The sequence below is a fragment of the Bos indicus x Bos taurus genome, chromosome 10, assembly GCF_003369695.1.
Source record: "Bos indicus x Bos taurus breed Angus x Brahman F1 hybrid chromosome 10, Bos_hybrid_MaternalHap_v2.0, whole genome shotgun sequence".
Classification (NCBI taxonomy): Eukaryota; Metazoa; Chordata; class Mammalia; order Artiodactyla; family Bovidae; genus Bos; species Bos indicus x Bos taurus.
Window position 1 is genome coordinate 76,399,265 of NC_040085.1, and position 13,907 is coordinate 76,413,171.

General features: G+C 33.1%; 1 protein-coding gene across 6 annotated transcripts in view; it reads left to right on the forward strand.

Annotated features, from left to right (window-relative positions):
- Positions 1–13,907, forward strand: part of PCNX1 (pecanex 1) — a 184,376-nt gene that overhangs the window by 66,671 nt on the left and 103,798 nt on the right. For 2 of the 6 annotated variants that reach the window (XM_027552305.1, XM_027552307.1), the window contains exons 7-8: positions 4,071–4,203; positions 10,134–10,318. The exons of 3 other annotated variants lie outside the window; for them this stretch is intronic. In XM_027552305.1, coding sequence (XP_027408106.1) covers positions 4,071–4,203; positions 10,134–10,318 — 318 coding nt within the window. The remainder of the gene's footprint in view (positions 1–4,070; positions 4,204–10,133; positions 10,319–13,907) is intronic. One more of the 6 variants, XM_027552306.1, reaches the window with a different exon arrangement.

The following is a 13,907-nucleotide window of genomic DNA, read 5'->3' on the forward strand; positions in this document are numbered from 1 at the left end:
GTCATCTGCATATCTGAGGTGATTGATATTTCTCCTGGCAATCTTGATTCCAGCTTGTGCTTCCTCCAGCCCAGCATTTCTCATGATGTATTCTGCATATAAGTTAAATAAGCAAGGTGACAATATATAGCCTTGATGTACTCCTTTTCCTATTTGGAACCAGTCTGTTGTTCCATGTCCAGTTCTAACTTGTTTCCTGACCTGCATACAGGTTTCTCAAGAGGCAGGTCAGGTGGTCTGGTATTCCCATCTCTTTCAGAATTTTCCACAGTTTATTGTGATCCACACAGTCAAAGGCTTTGGCATAGTCTTAAAGCAGAAATTTTTTCTGAAATTCTCTTGCTCTTTGGATGATCCAGTGGATGTTGGCAGTTTGATCTCTGATTCCTCTGCCTTTTCTAAAACCAGCGTGAACATCTGGAAGTTCATGAAATAGATCAGACCACAACTGTTGAAAATGTCTTAGTGTATCTGTGCCATGTGTGTGAATTGCCATTAGGTGCTCTGCTGCTGCTAAGTCGCTTCAGTCGTGTCCAACTCTGTGCGACCCCGTAGACGGCAGCCCACCAGGCTCCCCCATCCCTGGGATTCTCTAGGCAAGAACACTGGAGTGGGTTGCCATTTCCTTCTCCAATGCATGGAAGTAAAAAGTGAAAGTGAAGTCGCTCAGTCGGGTCCGACCCTCAGCTACCCCATGGACTGCAGCCTACCAGGCTCCTCCGTCCACGGGATCTTCCAGGCAAGAGTACTGGAGTGGGGTGCCATTGCCTTCTCCGTTAGGTGCTCAGTAAATGTTTGTTTAATTGAATGATTGTATCGCTACTCCAGAAGTAGAACTAAGTTATCTGAAGTTCTCTCTTCAACTTAGATAGTAATTCAGTTTCTTGAAGTCTTTTTAATACAAAGAAATAATTAGAAAGTCAAGACTCTTATATTTAAAAAACATGTTGAATTCACATTTGTCTAAATAAATGTCCTTGAAAGTATTTTATATCTGTCTTGTCATTCATGGCCTTTGAATCAGTTGAATGTTTGTGATTTTTTTTTTTCTTTTTTACCTACACATGCATAAAATTTAGTTGTACCTAGAGTGCTAGATTTTTACTTTTTGCATTTTATACTCTTACTATACTAATTAATTTTATTCTTTACCAGGGATACTGAATTTTAAGCAGTAAAGTGTTTTCTTTCTCCTTCTCTGGTCCTCTAGTTAAAAGATTTTTTTGTGGTTTTCTTTCTATTTATAAAGTAAAAGGATTCAGAAAGAGCTTTTTGTAGTTGGATTGTGAAAGTGAATTTTCATCAAGTAAAACCATACTTATGTCATTGAATATACTTACAGTAAGTTATTTTAAGCTTTAGACAACTCTAGTAAACATTGAATATTTTTTTATCATCAGATATTTCTGCCCTGAATATTACAGAGGACGACTGAGGGCAAAATAGGCAGCAGTCATAACTCCATTTTAATATGTTGTCCTATGTAATGTCTAAAATGTTGTCTTGATGTGTTTCTAAAGCTGTTTTAGTAAGAAAGCAGTGTTAATAGTTATTTTTCAGATAACAAAATATAAATAGTATGTTAATAGAAAAAAAAGTGTTTTCTGGAGAAGCCAAAGAATATATTGACTACAAAGGGACACTGTAGTTGTGTCTTTTTGTCCCAGTATTATGGAATAACTAGCCTATATTTAAAATTAGCTTCATTAAGTCCTCAGTAGAAGGAAGATAGTAAAGAAAAGTGTTTCTTATTTGCCTTCTTCCTATTCTCACTATTCCATGATCATGTATTGCTTGTTTCAAATACTTCTGAATAATTTTAGTACATTTTATGGATTAAATTATTCTCTATATATTCTATCTGGATGAATGTAACTGTTATTTTGGTTGAAACAAACTCTTAAATTAGTGAGAATGTTTGAAAGTTTAAGTGAATTGACGTGTAAATTGAGCAATAATACAATAAAAATCTTCAATATAATTTCAAAAAATAAGTCTTGAATTGAGGTTTAAAATAGTGACTTAAAATTTTGTAACCCAAGTTCTTACTGGGATCTAAGAACCGTTAGCAGATACACAAGTCACCCGTTAATTTCTCATTTCTTCTTTCATGTAGCTTGCTTGTTTCCCTTGGTTTTGTCCTTCACCCAGTGACTGCCCTGCCAGTGTTGGTTTTCCTCTTCGTGACAGTGCTGGTTGGTGGTGGTAGTTAAGTTGCTGAGTGCTGGCTGCTGTTTCCTCTGTTGAGGTCTTAGTTGTCAGGGACAGGTAAAACGCACAGTGCGCTTTGTGCAGACAGGCATCCTTGACTTTCTAGATCAGCAGTGCCCAATACCGCTTTCTGTGGTGATTGAAACGTCTGTATCTGTACTGTTCAGTAAAGGTGGTCACTGGCCATATGCAGCTCTGGAGCGTTTGAAATGTGGTTCATGAATCTGGTAAATGGAACTTTTAATTTTCTTTAAGTTTAATTTGTTCTCACAGGTCATGTATAATTTTTGTGTATGTGAGCTTCTGCATCACAAGAAACAGCTTTTTTCACATTAAAGGAATTTTCATTGTATCACAATAAAACCGGAGAAAGAAAAGAAGTATTAGCTCCAGGAGTCAAGTTTGATTTGGATTCAAAGCCCCAAAGTTGAATTCTGATTTAGTTGTCTGGCTTATAATGTCACTGGAGTGTGTGCGCTGAAAAAGAAAGTAATAATGTAAATTATTCACCTGTGATTTGTGACTTAACGCTTCTTACTGGAAGAAATTTGCCAAGTGGGTGAAGTAATTCTGTGCTTGTCATCCCTTTAATAAAAGAAACATTGCCTGAAGATAGAGAAGTCCAGGCCTTCTGGGGGTAACCCTTATATTCCTAATTGTAATGAATTAATTACACAAAGAACATTCATTGGGGAAGGGATAAAAATGTAAACATTTAAAAGAAAACTTTATTAAAATCAACATTTAAAATGATGGAGATTGCTGTTGCTGAGCAGAATAATGATAAGAATTAATAAAGCCTTTAAAATGTGAATTAGGCTTGTCATAGAACTGAAGTCCAAATACAACACTTGATTTTGTAATCCACGTCATCCTTTTCAAATGAAAAGGAATTTTCATTTGTTGTCTTTTAAAAAAGATGTTGTACTGGCCAAGTTGTCTCTATTCATATTTAGCATCAAAATGCCCTTTCTCAAAATCAAAATGATTCTTAAAATATTTAGATTACTATAGACAACAGTTGTTAGAGAGTCATGTGTATGAACATCATTTCGCTTTAGAAACCCAAATCAGTCATGGTTCTGTAAAATTTTATGTAATTCTGTTTAGCCTTAGTTTTTATTTTCTTGTTGGTATATATTTGGTTTTAGTTTGTTTTGCTTTTGGATTAAGCTGTGGGTTTCTAAGTTTTTTTGCTGATGTTTTGTTTACATTTGCTTCCTAGTGTTGAGGGAACCAGTGTAGGGGCATGAAGTTGAATAAAGTTAGGCAGCAAACTACAGCTTAACATACACTTGCACTGCCTTGAATTGAGCATTTAAAAAACTAGTTGTGCAGCTTAGCAGTCAACCGTTTCATTTAATGCTGCCAAAATTGTGGCACAGGGTAGTGTCAGATAAATGCACGCCTAACTCCTGTCATCACAAGCACTGTCGGTGCTGCTTTTACTGTCTTCATGAAAGGAAGAAACTAATGCCCCTTTCCCATTATTCAGAACTAACCAATGTAATACATACGGTACTTTTAAGGCTGACTTAAAGGGCCAATAGAGGGATATGTGACTTTATAAATAAGACTTTTAGAAAAAGATTGAAAATAACTGAGATCTTAAAATAGAAAGTTGAGGTTGAAGAGAAGATGGTGAGGCCAGATAATCAGAAGCGTTTTTAAAGAAACAGTTATCTATAGCAAACGGTGTAGTCCCTAACTTCTCACCCTCAAAGTAAAGGGAACCTGACTAACTGAGCCAGAGTTTTCATAGGTTCACTGTTAATCTGTCGTATTGGGGAGGACAGGCTCAGCTGCTATTTACATCTCCGACCTAGGCTTCTGTTTGACCTAAGTCTGTCTTGATGCAGCAGCACAGGCCAGCGAGGAGACGGTGTCATTTCGCCGTGAACGCAGCACATTTAGGCGCCAGGCAGTACGGCGCCGGCACAATGCAGGGAGTAACCCTACCCCTCCTACATTGCTCATCGGATCACCCCTAAGGTATGGTATTTTAAAATTCCACCAAGCTTAGCATGCATTGTAACAGACCTCTAACCTGTTTTGTCAGTCTGAAGAAAGCATTTATTAAATACTTTTGTTTTTCTTTTTCTTCCAGTTTCTCTATATCTTTAAGCTTCTTTAGACTTTCTCTGCATGTGACTGTGAGCCTATTGCACCATGCATGTCTTATGTTGCATTATAAACAAAATGATCAGATTGGTTTAGTCAATTTTAAATCACAAAAATTATTTTTAGGGCAGTTATATAAATGTAAATAGAGGCCTTAAGTTAGCTTTTTATTTTTTTCCTATTCCAAGTTAGTAATTAATTCAATATATTTTCCCAGCACCTTAAACAGTGTTCAATATGAGCAAATATGGACTGAGTGATGAGCTTACTGAGGATATCAGCTTGATAAACCAGTTTGATTATTTTATTTCATTAAAAGATGGTATACTTTATTTTGTGTTGCTTGAAAGTTAATCACTAGGGCTTAGTAAATGATGCAGAACTAGAATATTTAGTTTTTGGTAATGTATGGTCAACTGGGGGCTTCTCTGGTGGCTCAGATGGTAAAGAATCTGTCTGCCAATGCAGGAGACCGGGGTTTGATCCCTGGGTTAGGAAGATCCCCTGGAGAAGGAAATGGCACCCCACTCCAGTACTCTTGTCTGGAGAATTCCATGGACAAAGAAGCCTGGTGGGCTACAATCCATGGGGTTGCAAAGAGTCAGACACAACTAAGTGACTTTCATGGTCAATTGGTGATGTGTATACACTATGTATTTGTATGTACATATTTGTTGAATTTCTCAACCTCCATATGCTGAACAAAAGCATTTTTATTTTTGCTACTGTTCCTAAGTAAGAAAGCTTCTTTATAATCTTGGGAGTAAATTTTTATTGAAATTCTTAAGCTTTTTTATCCTTAATTATGTCAGATATAATGAGTCTGTGGCTTGAATTAGAGATATTAAAAAAAAACCTATTCAAAAGACTTGTGCTTTAAGAATACAAATATGGATGAAATTATGTGTTAGCTTATTCATTAAACCATGTGTATGTTATTATAGTGGAAGTGAAAGCTGCTTAGTCCTGTCTGACTCTTTGCGACTCCATAGAAATTGTAGCCCGCTAGGCTCCTCTGTCCCTGGAATTCTCTAGGCAAGAATACTGGAGTGGGTAGCTGTTCCCGTCTCTGGGGATATTATTACACCATACACTTTTATTAATCTCTGCATCTAAAGGCTCCATTATCCAAGTTATTTTCCTATATTTTGAAATTCAAAAAGAAGAATATTTGATGAAATAACTGCTGTTGAATGCATGGTAGGTTTGAAGAGATAAATCTCTTCCCTTGTTAAAATCTGGTTCCTGAAAGTAGCAAAATCCTTATTTTTTTAAATTGCTATTTTTTGTATATTTCCCTTGGTATTTAAGACAATTATTTTTCTGAGTTTTACATTACAATCAGGAACTTCATCTTTCATAGATCATGTTCCTTTAATTCTGCAGTAAAAATGAGAAGGCAACCGTTTAAAAGAAGCGTTCGGTCTAGAAATCTTTTCTGAGTGCCTTTGCTTTTAGTGGGCCTCCTCTTCTATTTCCTTTGCTCCCTGAAGTAACTTTTTTTGCTAATGGATTTAGGGTGTGTAGTGCCAACCTGCAGAAAGAATTCACCGTAAAATTTCATTTTACATTTTCTATTTTGTGTTTTCTAACCTCTTTTTTCTCCTTGAATAATACTTGCCATAAACATATTCTTTGCTTACCTTCTTACTCCATGTTGATATTTCTTAATCCTTTTTTTTAACCTTCTATTTTTAGTCTTTATAAATCCTTTCATTCTTTGGATCTCACTCACTAAACAAATGTAGACAATTTTGTTTTCTCTGCCTGGTGGAATATTAAAGAACTGTGCTAACTCCAGACAACCACATAGGATTTCTCCTTTTTTTTTTTTTTTTTTTTTTTAGCATTTTAAATACATCACCATTCAAATGAGGATATGGTATGAGCTATTTATTTGTAAAGGGCTCACTTTAGGATTTTTGTAAAGTAGTCTTCCAGTAGTCAGTCAGCATGTAAATTGTGTTAGTTCAGTCGCTCAGTCGTGTCCAACTCTTTGCAACCCCTTGAACCTAAGGTTCCATGATATTTCCAGTGCAAAGATTATGTGTATCTTAAAGAGGCTGACTACATCATGAATAAAATAAGATAAAATTTAGCTGTGATGAATTAGAAACGCCAATTTAATAAAAATTGTATTTTTTTAATTGTAAAAATATTCAGGTGAAGTATAGTGATACTCTCAGTGTAAGTTATATAATATTGTCATCTTTAAATATAAGATAGCATGGTTTTGAAAAACTTGTCAGAAAGAAATGGAATAGGTATGATGATAGTTTAATTATAATTATTCTGTAGATACCAGTAAAAATATATTAACTTATTTTAAACTTTAATGAATAATGTAAGTAATCGACAGTCTAAAAAGCAACTTCATAAAAAATATGTATCCAAGGATTGGGAGTGAATCATCCATTTCCTCACAAAGAGAATTTGCATATATTTTAAAATGCTAGTTAGAATATCCTATTTCAGAATTATTTTTAAAGGTTGTTTTTTTTTTCTAACTTAAGTTAACCTTGTAGGCCCTTACTACTTCTTCCCAGTTACTAGAGATGAAAACAGATGAATATTTAAAGATTATGTAATACTACTACTAAGAGTTAGTTTTGTGTTTATCAGCCTAGATGTGGTATCTTTTAGAACTCTAGTTAATAGACTGGAATGAAAGTAGACCATCAGTGCATTTGGGGAAGGGAAAAAAGCTTTACTATATAGTTAGATTTATTTTTAAAATAGAGTGAAAGACCTGTAATCAAATAAGGTCATAGTTATAACTGAGTTGGTAATTGGAAATTCATATCATTTTTGGTACTCAGGAATGAATCCACCAAATACTTACGTTTGTGCACTGTATTCAAGACACTGAGTACTCTCGGAAATCTGGAGACCCATAGTAGTAATGTAATCATACTCAGAGTTTGTTTAGTTGGAAAGATACATGCAAAGATAAAAATCAGCATACAGCAGAATGTGTTACTACTAAATAAGTGCTAAGAGGAAGGAAAGACCAATACCAATTATATTTTTTTATCATTTAAATTTGGAAAGCAAATTTAATTATTAGGATAACGTGTCAGTGATGCTACTGATAGCCGATAGTTTAGAAACCTAAACTTCTATCTTTTGCCACATTGTGAAATAGTTGCTGTCTTTTCTGAAACTGGTAGTTTTGACATAAAATTGGTATTATAGAAAAGATTAATTTTTGTCAGTTATTAGTTTAAGATGAAATACAACCCTCCAGGAATAGTTTTCCTGGCAATTTGTGCAAAAATAATAGGCTTTTTGGAATTCAAGGGACATAAACATTTTTTTTCTCCCTTTTGATGTTCAGAAACTTGACATTTATAACTGCATAGATTTTGGCTAATTTTCTTTGTTCTGGAGTTGATTTTCATACATTGCCTAGTACTTTGAAAACCTTATATATATATGAATATGTTGAAGAAAAGTGTATTCTCAATACACTCACTCTAGAATATATCTGACTGCCATAGAGCACCTTTATTTATGATTTTAATTGAAAAAATTGGCAAAATTTGCTGAGCATATATATATATATGTTTATGTATTGAGTGTGTATATACACACACACATAAATTTTAATATTTTACCTTCCAAATCTGAAGAGTCATCATACTTGAGCTGAAAAATTTTTCCCTTGTGAAATTTGGTCTTTTGGGTAAAGTGTATGGATAAATTTAGATGGCTTCCAAGGACAGACTTACTGTTGATGTACGTAAGAAACAAACGTTTTAGTATATTAGTTCCCAAGATCACCTCTTGATTCATTTCTGTTGTACAAATATTCTACTCGCAGACAGACAGACTGCAAGACATTATTAAGTGAATACCTTTAAAATTATGACTTTAAAAGTTAGTGCCAATGAGTGTTGACAAGTCTTTGTAGACTTGATCTTTTTAATATGTTGTATACATTCCTGTGCTCTACTTAGAGTATATAGTTTTTATTGGCTCTCATTGGCTCTAAAAGAGGCCTGAAAACACGAATGTTTCAGGCAGTGGTGATTAATAGAACTTTCTGTGGTGGTGGATATAGTCTGTAATCTGCACTATCCAGTATGGTAAACACTGACTGCCAGCTTTGGCCTGCCCTGGTGGCTGTGGTAGCCACTGTCTATGTTGCATGTCTCTTGATCACTTGAAATATGGTTAGCATGATTGAGGAGCGAACATTTTAGTTACTTTAGTCACATATGGCTATAGTTCCAGAGTATGTTCTACTGCCATAACCACAGCTTTAAGCAATGTATGCAGTATTTTTCTTTTTTATTTCATGGTTACAGTTGACCCTTAAACAACATGGGCTTGAACTGCATGGGTTCAGTTACATGTGGGTATTTTCAATAATAAATAGTACAGAATGACATGATCCGTCGTTGGTTGGATCTTTGGATAAGGAGGGGCACCATAAGTTATACATGGATTTTCGACTCTGCTGAGATTTGGTGCCTTGTCCCCCATGTTGTTTGAGGCTCAATTGTACTTCAAATTTAGCTCTCTTCCGAGTCTATAGCAGATTAGTTTGTTGTCTTGTAGACATCAGAGAAAGCACTCCTTTTAATTCAGAGGATTAGAGAGAAGTTGATATTCCTGAAAGTAATACTGCATAAGGCTGTTGTTAGTAGCATTCTTTTAATTCCTAAAAGGTCTAATAATTTTAATAACAGTGCAGAATGGCATTGAACATCATGTAGAGGAGGATGTATAATTATACTCAAAGTGTTCTCATCAGTTTCATCAGTTTAAATATGAATGTTATACTAAGAAAATTTAAGTTCTTAGTGTTTTAAAATAAATATGTAAAAATTAAAAATGAGTTAATAGTTTCTTAGTTTTATCTACTTTTTAGATAATTAAAATCATCAAAATTATAACGTTTAGATAATTTTAACTTATAATCATGAAATACTAAATATTTTAAAATTGTTATAAAATTTTGAAAAGACTAATATTCCTTGAATAATTACTGGCTTCTAAATTATTTCTAAGGTTTTCTAAAATGATGGATTTCTGTAATGAAACTTGAGTATGAATTGGGAAAGATAAGATCAAAATTCACTAAGGGAACGTAATTACTGTTAACTAACACCTGTATATAAAGCCTGTGACTTTATTTTAGAAATATGTAGGCTTTTCATAGAAAAAATATTTAATATAGCATCTCAGCAGTCATTTCTATTTCACTTGGTTGAATCAGTTTTGTTTTGTTTTTTTAATTCTGGTTTTCTTCACTAGTTTGTGATTTTCTTTTGATTCTGAATTGTTACCTTGGTTGCATTTGATAAAGATTCTTTGGTTTTCAAGTGCATAGAAATTTTGTTTTATTGTGAATTTCAGATGCAAGAATATTTGAAAGAACAATTCTAGAATAATTGTATCAGGGTTATAAATAAAAGTGCATATTGAACTTAAAAATAAGTATTATTTGAGGGACCAGCTATAGCCTATATGTATTTAATGTACTTGTGACTCTTCTTTGTTGCTTTCTTTTTCCTTATACTAGAACTTTGTTGACTTGAGTTGGAAAGATGTTACAGATTGGTTGCTCTGCATATACATTGAATTTTTTTCTGTGTTCATCACCATGAATCAGATTTCAAAAAACCAGAATTTTCAAGACAGCAGTATAATCTGCATATTTTATAAAGTTTGTTGGCTCTTTCTTAGGTTACACTGACACCTTTTTAAAAAAAATTAGTTTTCTATATTGACTTCTAGCTATTGTTTTCTCTTTTCTTCCCTGTAATGTCTCCCCAATCCATGTTTTTTCCTAGCCTTCAAGATGGTCAGCAAGGCCAGCAGTCCACAGCCCAGGTCAGAGTCCAGTCCCGCCCCCCTTCCCAGGCTGCAGTGCTCAGTGCTAGTGCCTCCTTGCTGGTGAGAAATGGGAGTGTCCACTTAGAAGCATCACATGACAATGCATCTGCTGTAGGCGGCAGCAGTTTGCACGATGAACTTGGTATGCAGGCCTTATGTAATCTTGGTGGCATAAAACTTGAATATAGCAGATAATGGGTAACAATGATTACAGTTCTTTCCTGAGATAGCTTCATTTTGGAACTACACATAAGAGTACTTTTTACAGGATTTGCAGTGTGTATTAGGAAAATTTTTTTGCTTTTACCTTTTCTGTTTCTCTCAATTCATACTCTTCGTTTTCTTCTGAGCATGTCTGTTATTAATAAGTATCAATAAATGTTCACACTTTACTGTCCTCTTGTAATGATTTGGGCAATTTTGCTATTTCTTGGTATTTGTACCACGTGGTGAAATGCTGAGTTTTTAAAAATTATTTTGATTGAACCTTCATTTCTCTAAATTCTCTGCTGTAGGGAAGGCAAAAATACTTTCTAATGGCCTATTACTATATAATCTTTCTTTTAGGTATTCTATATTTTACTTCAGTGTCTGTCACCTGAAGTAGGACTTAATGTAATTCTAAATGCAGTACCTTGAGAACATCATGGCTGTATATTCAAATCAAAGAACTTTATAAATTTTTTTTCTTTTTTCCTGTTAATACATCTATAAATAGAAAATATAAGTTATTAAACAGTTAAGTCTCAGAGAGGTGGTAGAGTTTTAAGCCTCAGTAATGTGTTAGAGAAACAGTATTTTATACTAGTTTGTTTTCTATTTCTCTCTCCAGGTCAGCTTTCTTGTGCTCAAAATGCAGATTAGTAGCAGTTGAAGAAAATCTTGTTATTCAGAAATATACATTTCAAAGTATTTTATTTGCTTACTGTGATTTTGTTTCTCCATGTTATAACTGTCTTTGATTTATAACGAAGGTGATCTAGCTGATGGTTTGACGAGAAGGATATAATTGGTAGAGGGTGCCCAAATTAGGTATAAAAAATGTCATGCTGTTAATTGACTCTCTTTCTGTTTTGTAAAAACTGTTACAGAGAAAATTAGTGAGTATTAGATATGCATATTGATGAAAATCATCAACTTTAGCAAACTTTATAGAAAGTTGAAAATGATATCTGTTTAAAACCTATCTGTTAGAACATTAGAACCTATGGTGATTTCTAAATAAAATGAGAAGGAAATAAGACATTTTAATTTTAGAGTGCTTATGCTCTGGAGTTTGTAATTTGAAGAGGTCAGGGAATCTGTTTGAGAGAGTAAGGTAGACTTCAGTTTAGTTACCTGCTTTGATCAGTTGCAAATATATTGAGTAAATAGTATCTTTTTATTGACATTTCTCTTGGGTTAACTCAAAGTTCCTATGTTTGGAGGACTTGTCGATTTGTACCTGTACAATTACATTTACTATCACCACTGTCCATTGGTCATTTCGTAGTAGATTAACTAAGCTTAGATTTGGTTCATTTTGGGTTTTTTAAACTTTTGTCAAATGAAGAATAAATTGAACTAGTAGGTGATTTTCCTCTGTAAAAATTCTTAATTTGTTCAAAAAACTTGCTAAGCGAGAAATCATATTCATAGATGATTGAGAATATGTACATTATCAACTTAGCATCTACTGGTGAATATTCAGGACATTCATTTAACATTTGGATTTTAGCTTTTGTTTTAACTGCTTTCTGATAGTTCTTGGCCTCTCTTATAGTTGAGTGTTGTCAAATTGAACGCCTAGTAATAATTAGTACAAAATACACAGTCAGTGGACAGTGTATATCCGTTCATTTCATAGCACAGAAGGTTGACTAAGAAAAGATTCTAAAAATGAACTTGCAGCTGAAGTTGAAGGAACTGACAGAGATACTGATTTTTATAATGTATTCCACTAGAATATTTGTGTTGCATAGTTTAATCTTCAACGTGATTTTAATTAACAGTAGTTAAATAATTTCATGGGACTGAATTGGGATACTGTATACTCAAACATGTTAAAGTTAGCCATGTTGTTCCCTAAAAGTATGGAATACTTACAAAGAATTTCCCTTCCAAACTTAGCTTCTTCAACTGAAAATTTTAAATGTATAATTTTTACATGTTAAAATTTTTATATATACATAATATATTTATGTAACACACACATACTGAAACATACATATATACACTCATATGTATTTATATATATGTTTGAGTACATATAAATGTTTGTATGTGTATTCATGTATATGTTGTAATTGTATGTTTACTTTTTAAAGTGAGAGATATTTGCCTTTTTCAGTTAAAGGAAACTTGGAGTCAGGCTTGTTTAATTCCAAGCCTAAGTCGTTTTCCTTAACTGTGTTTTTGACATTTTTACTCTGTGGTGTCATAATAATTGATGACATGCATTTCCTCTACTAAACCCTGAGAATCCTTATTTTTCTGTTACATTTTAACTAGCATTTCAAGACTATCAGGTAGCACTGGATATGGTAGAAAAGTTCAATGAAGATGGCATTATATGGTTTATTAGTAGTTTATTCAGCACAGGAAAATACATTTTCATCATCCATTTTCAGCAGGCATAATTGTTCATCATAATTAATTTCTAAAACTGAATCTTAAGTGTATAATTTAGAACCTGATCTGAATAATTTAATGGTTTCCTTTCTTATTTGTAGACTGAATTTCCGTGCAAACTTTGTTTAATTATATGAATGATGGATAAGTTTTAAAGTTATAATCTTGAAATTTACCATTAAAAAATTTATCAAATCTTTCAATGTAACATTTTGTCCTTTAAAAAAAAAAAACAAAAACAATGTATCCTAAAGGGTAATTTTCTTTTTATGAGCCTTTTGTTGAATTTAACTGATTTGTGGTTGATTTCATACTAAACTTTGAAACTTCAATTTTACTAAATAAAACAAGCTTTTGCATATTACCCAGGTAAGTCACTGAAGAGAGTCAGTTTTTATGTTAATCCTGGCTTCCACTTGTAACATAGGACTAATAAATTGATATAGTGATGAAACAGGTTATTCATATATATAACACAGCATCTCAGAAGAATTGTTGTAGATAGGATCAGGTAAAATAGGAAAATTTATGTTTTTGTGTGTGTGTGTTTGAAATTGGTAGTGATGAGTATTGAGAAGTATATATAAAATTATTTTCATGTGAAAAATAAAAATGCTGTTCTAGGCAAGAAATGAGGACAACAGAGTTTTATGTTTACCAAGACATAAGTATAGAGATATCATAGGTAGTATGCCTCTGAATTTTAAGACTTTCTTAATATCCTTAATGTATTAGAGATTGAGAGAGTAATGAATTGATTTTTCTAAGGTTTTCTTTTGTTTCATTACTGTACAACTATTTACAAAGAAGGTGTTCTTGAGATAATCCTCTTTACTACAGAACTTACTACTTTGAAATTGTGGTCAGCTCTAGAAAAAGACTTAACAGAAATCTGCTAACACCCTATTGCCCTTAGATAGTTTATAGCAACTGTGCATTAGTACGGAGAAATACAATTTGGAGGCTCTTAAATTTTTTACTTAAAAAGTACTCAGGTGATTTATAATACTTTCAGTGATTTTTATTATTTAGTGTTAAAAAAGTTATATGTATTATAGACTAACATTTTGGGCTGTGTCATTAAATACTTCTTATTACTATAAATACAAAGTCAAGATGGC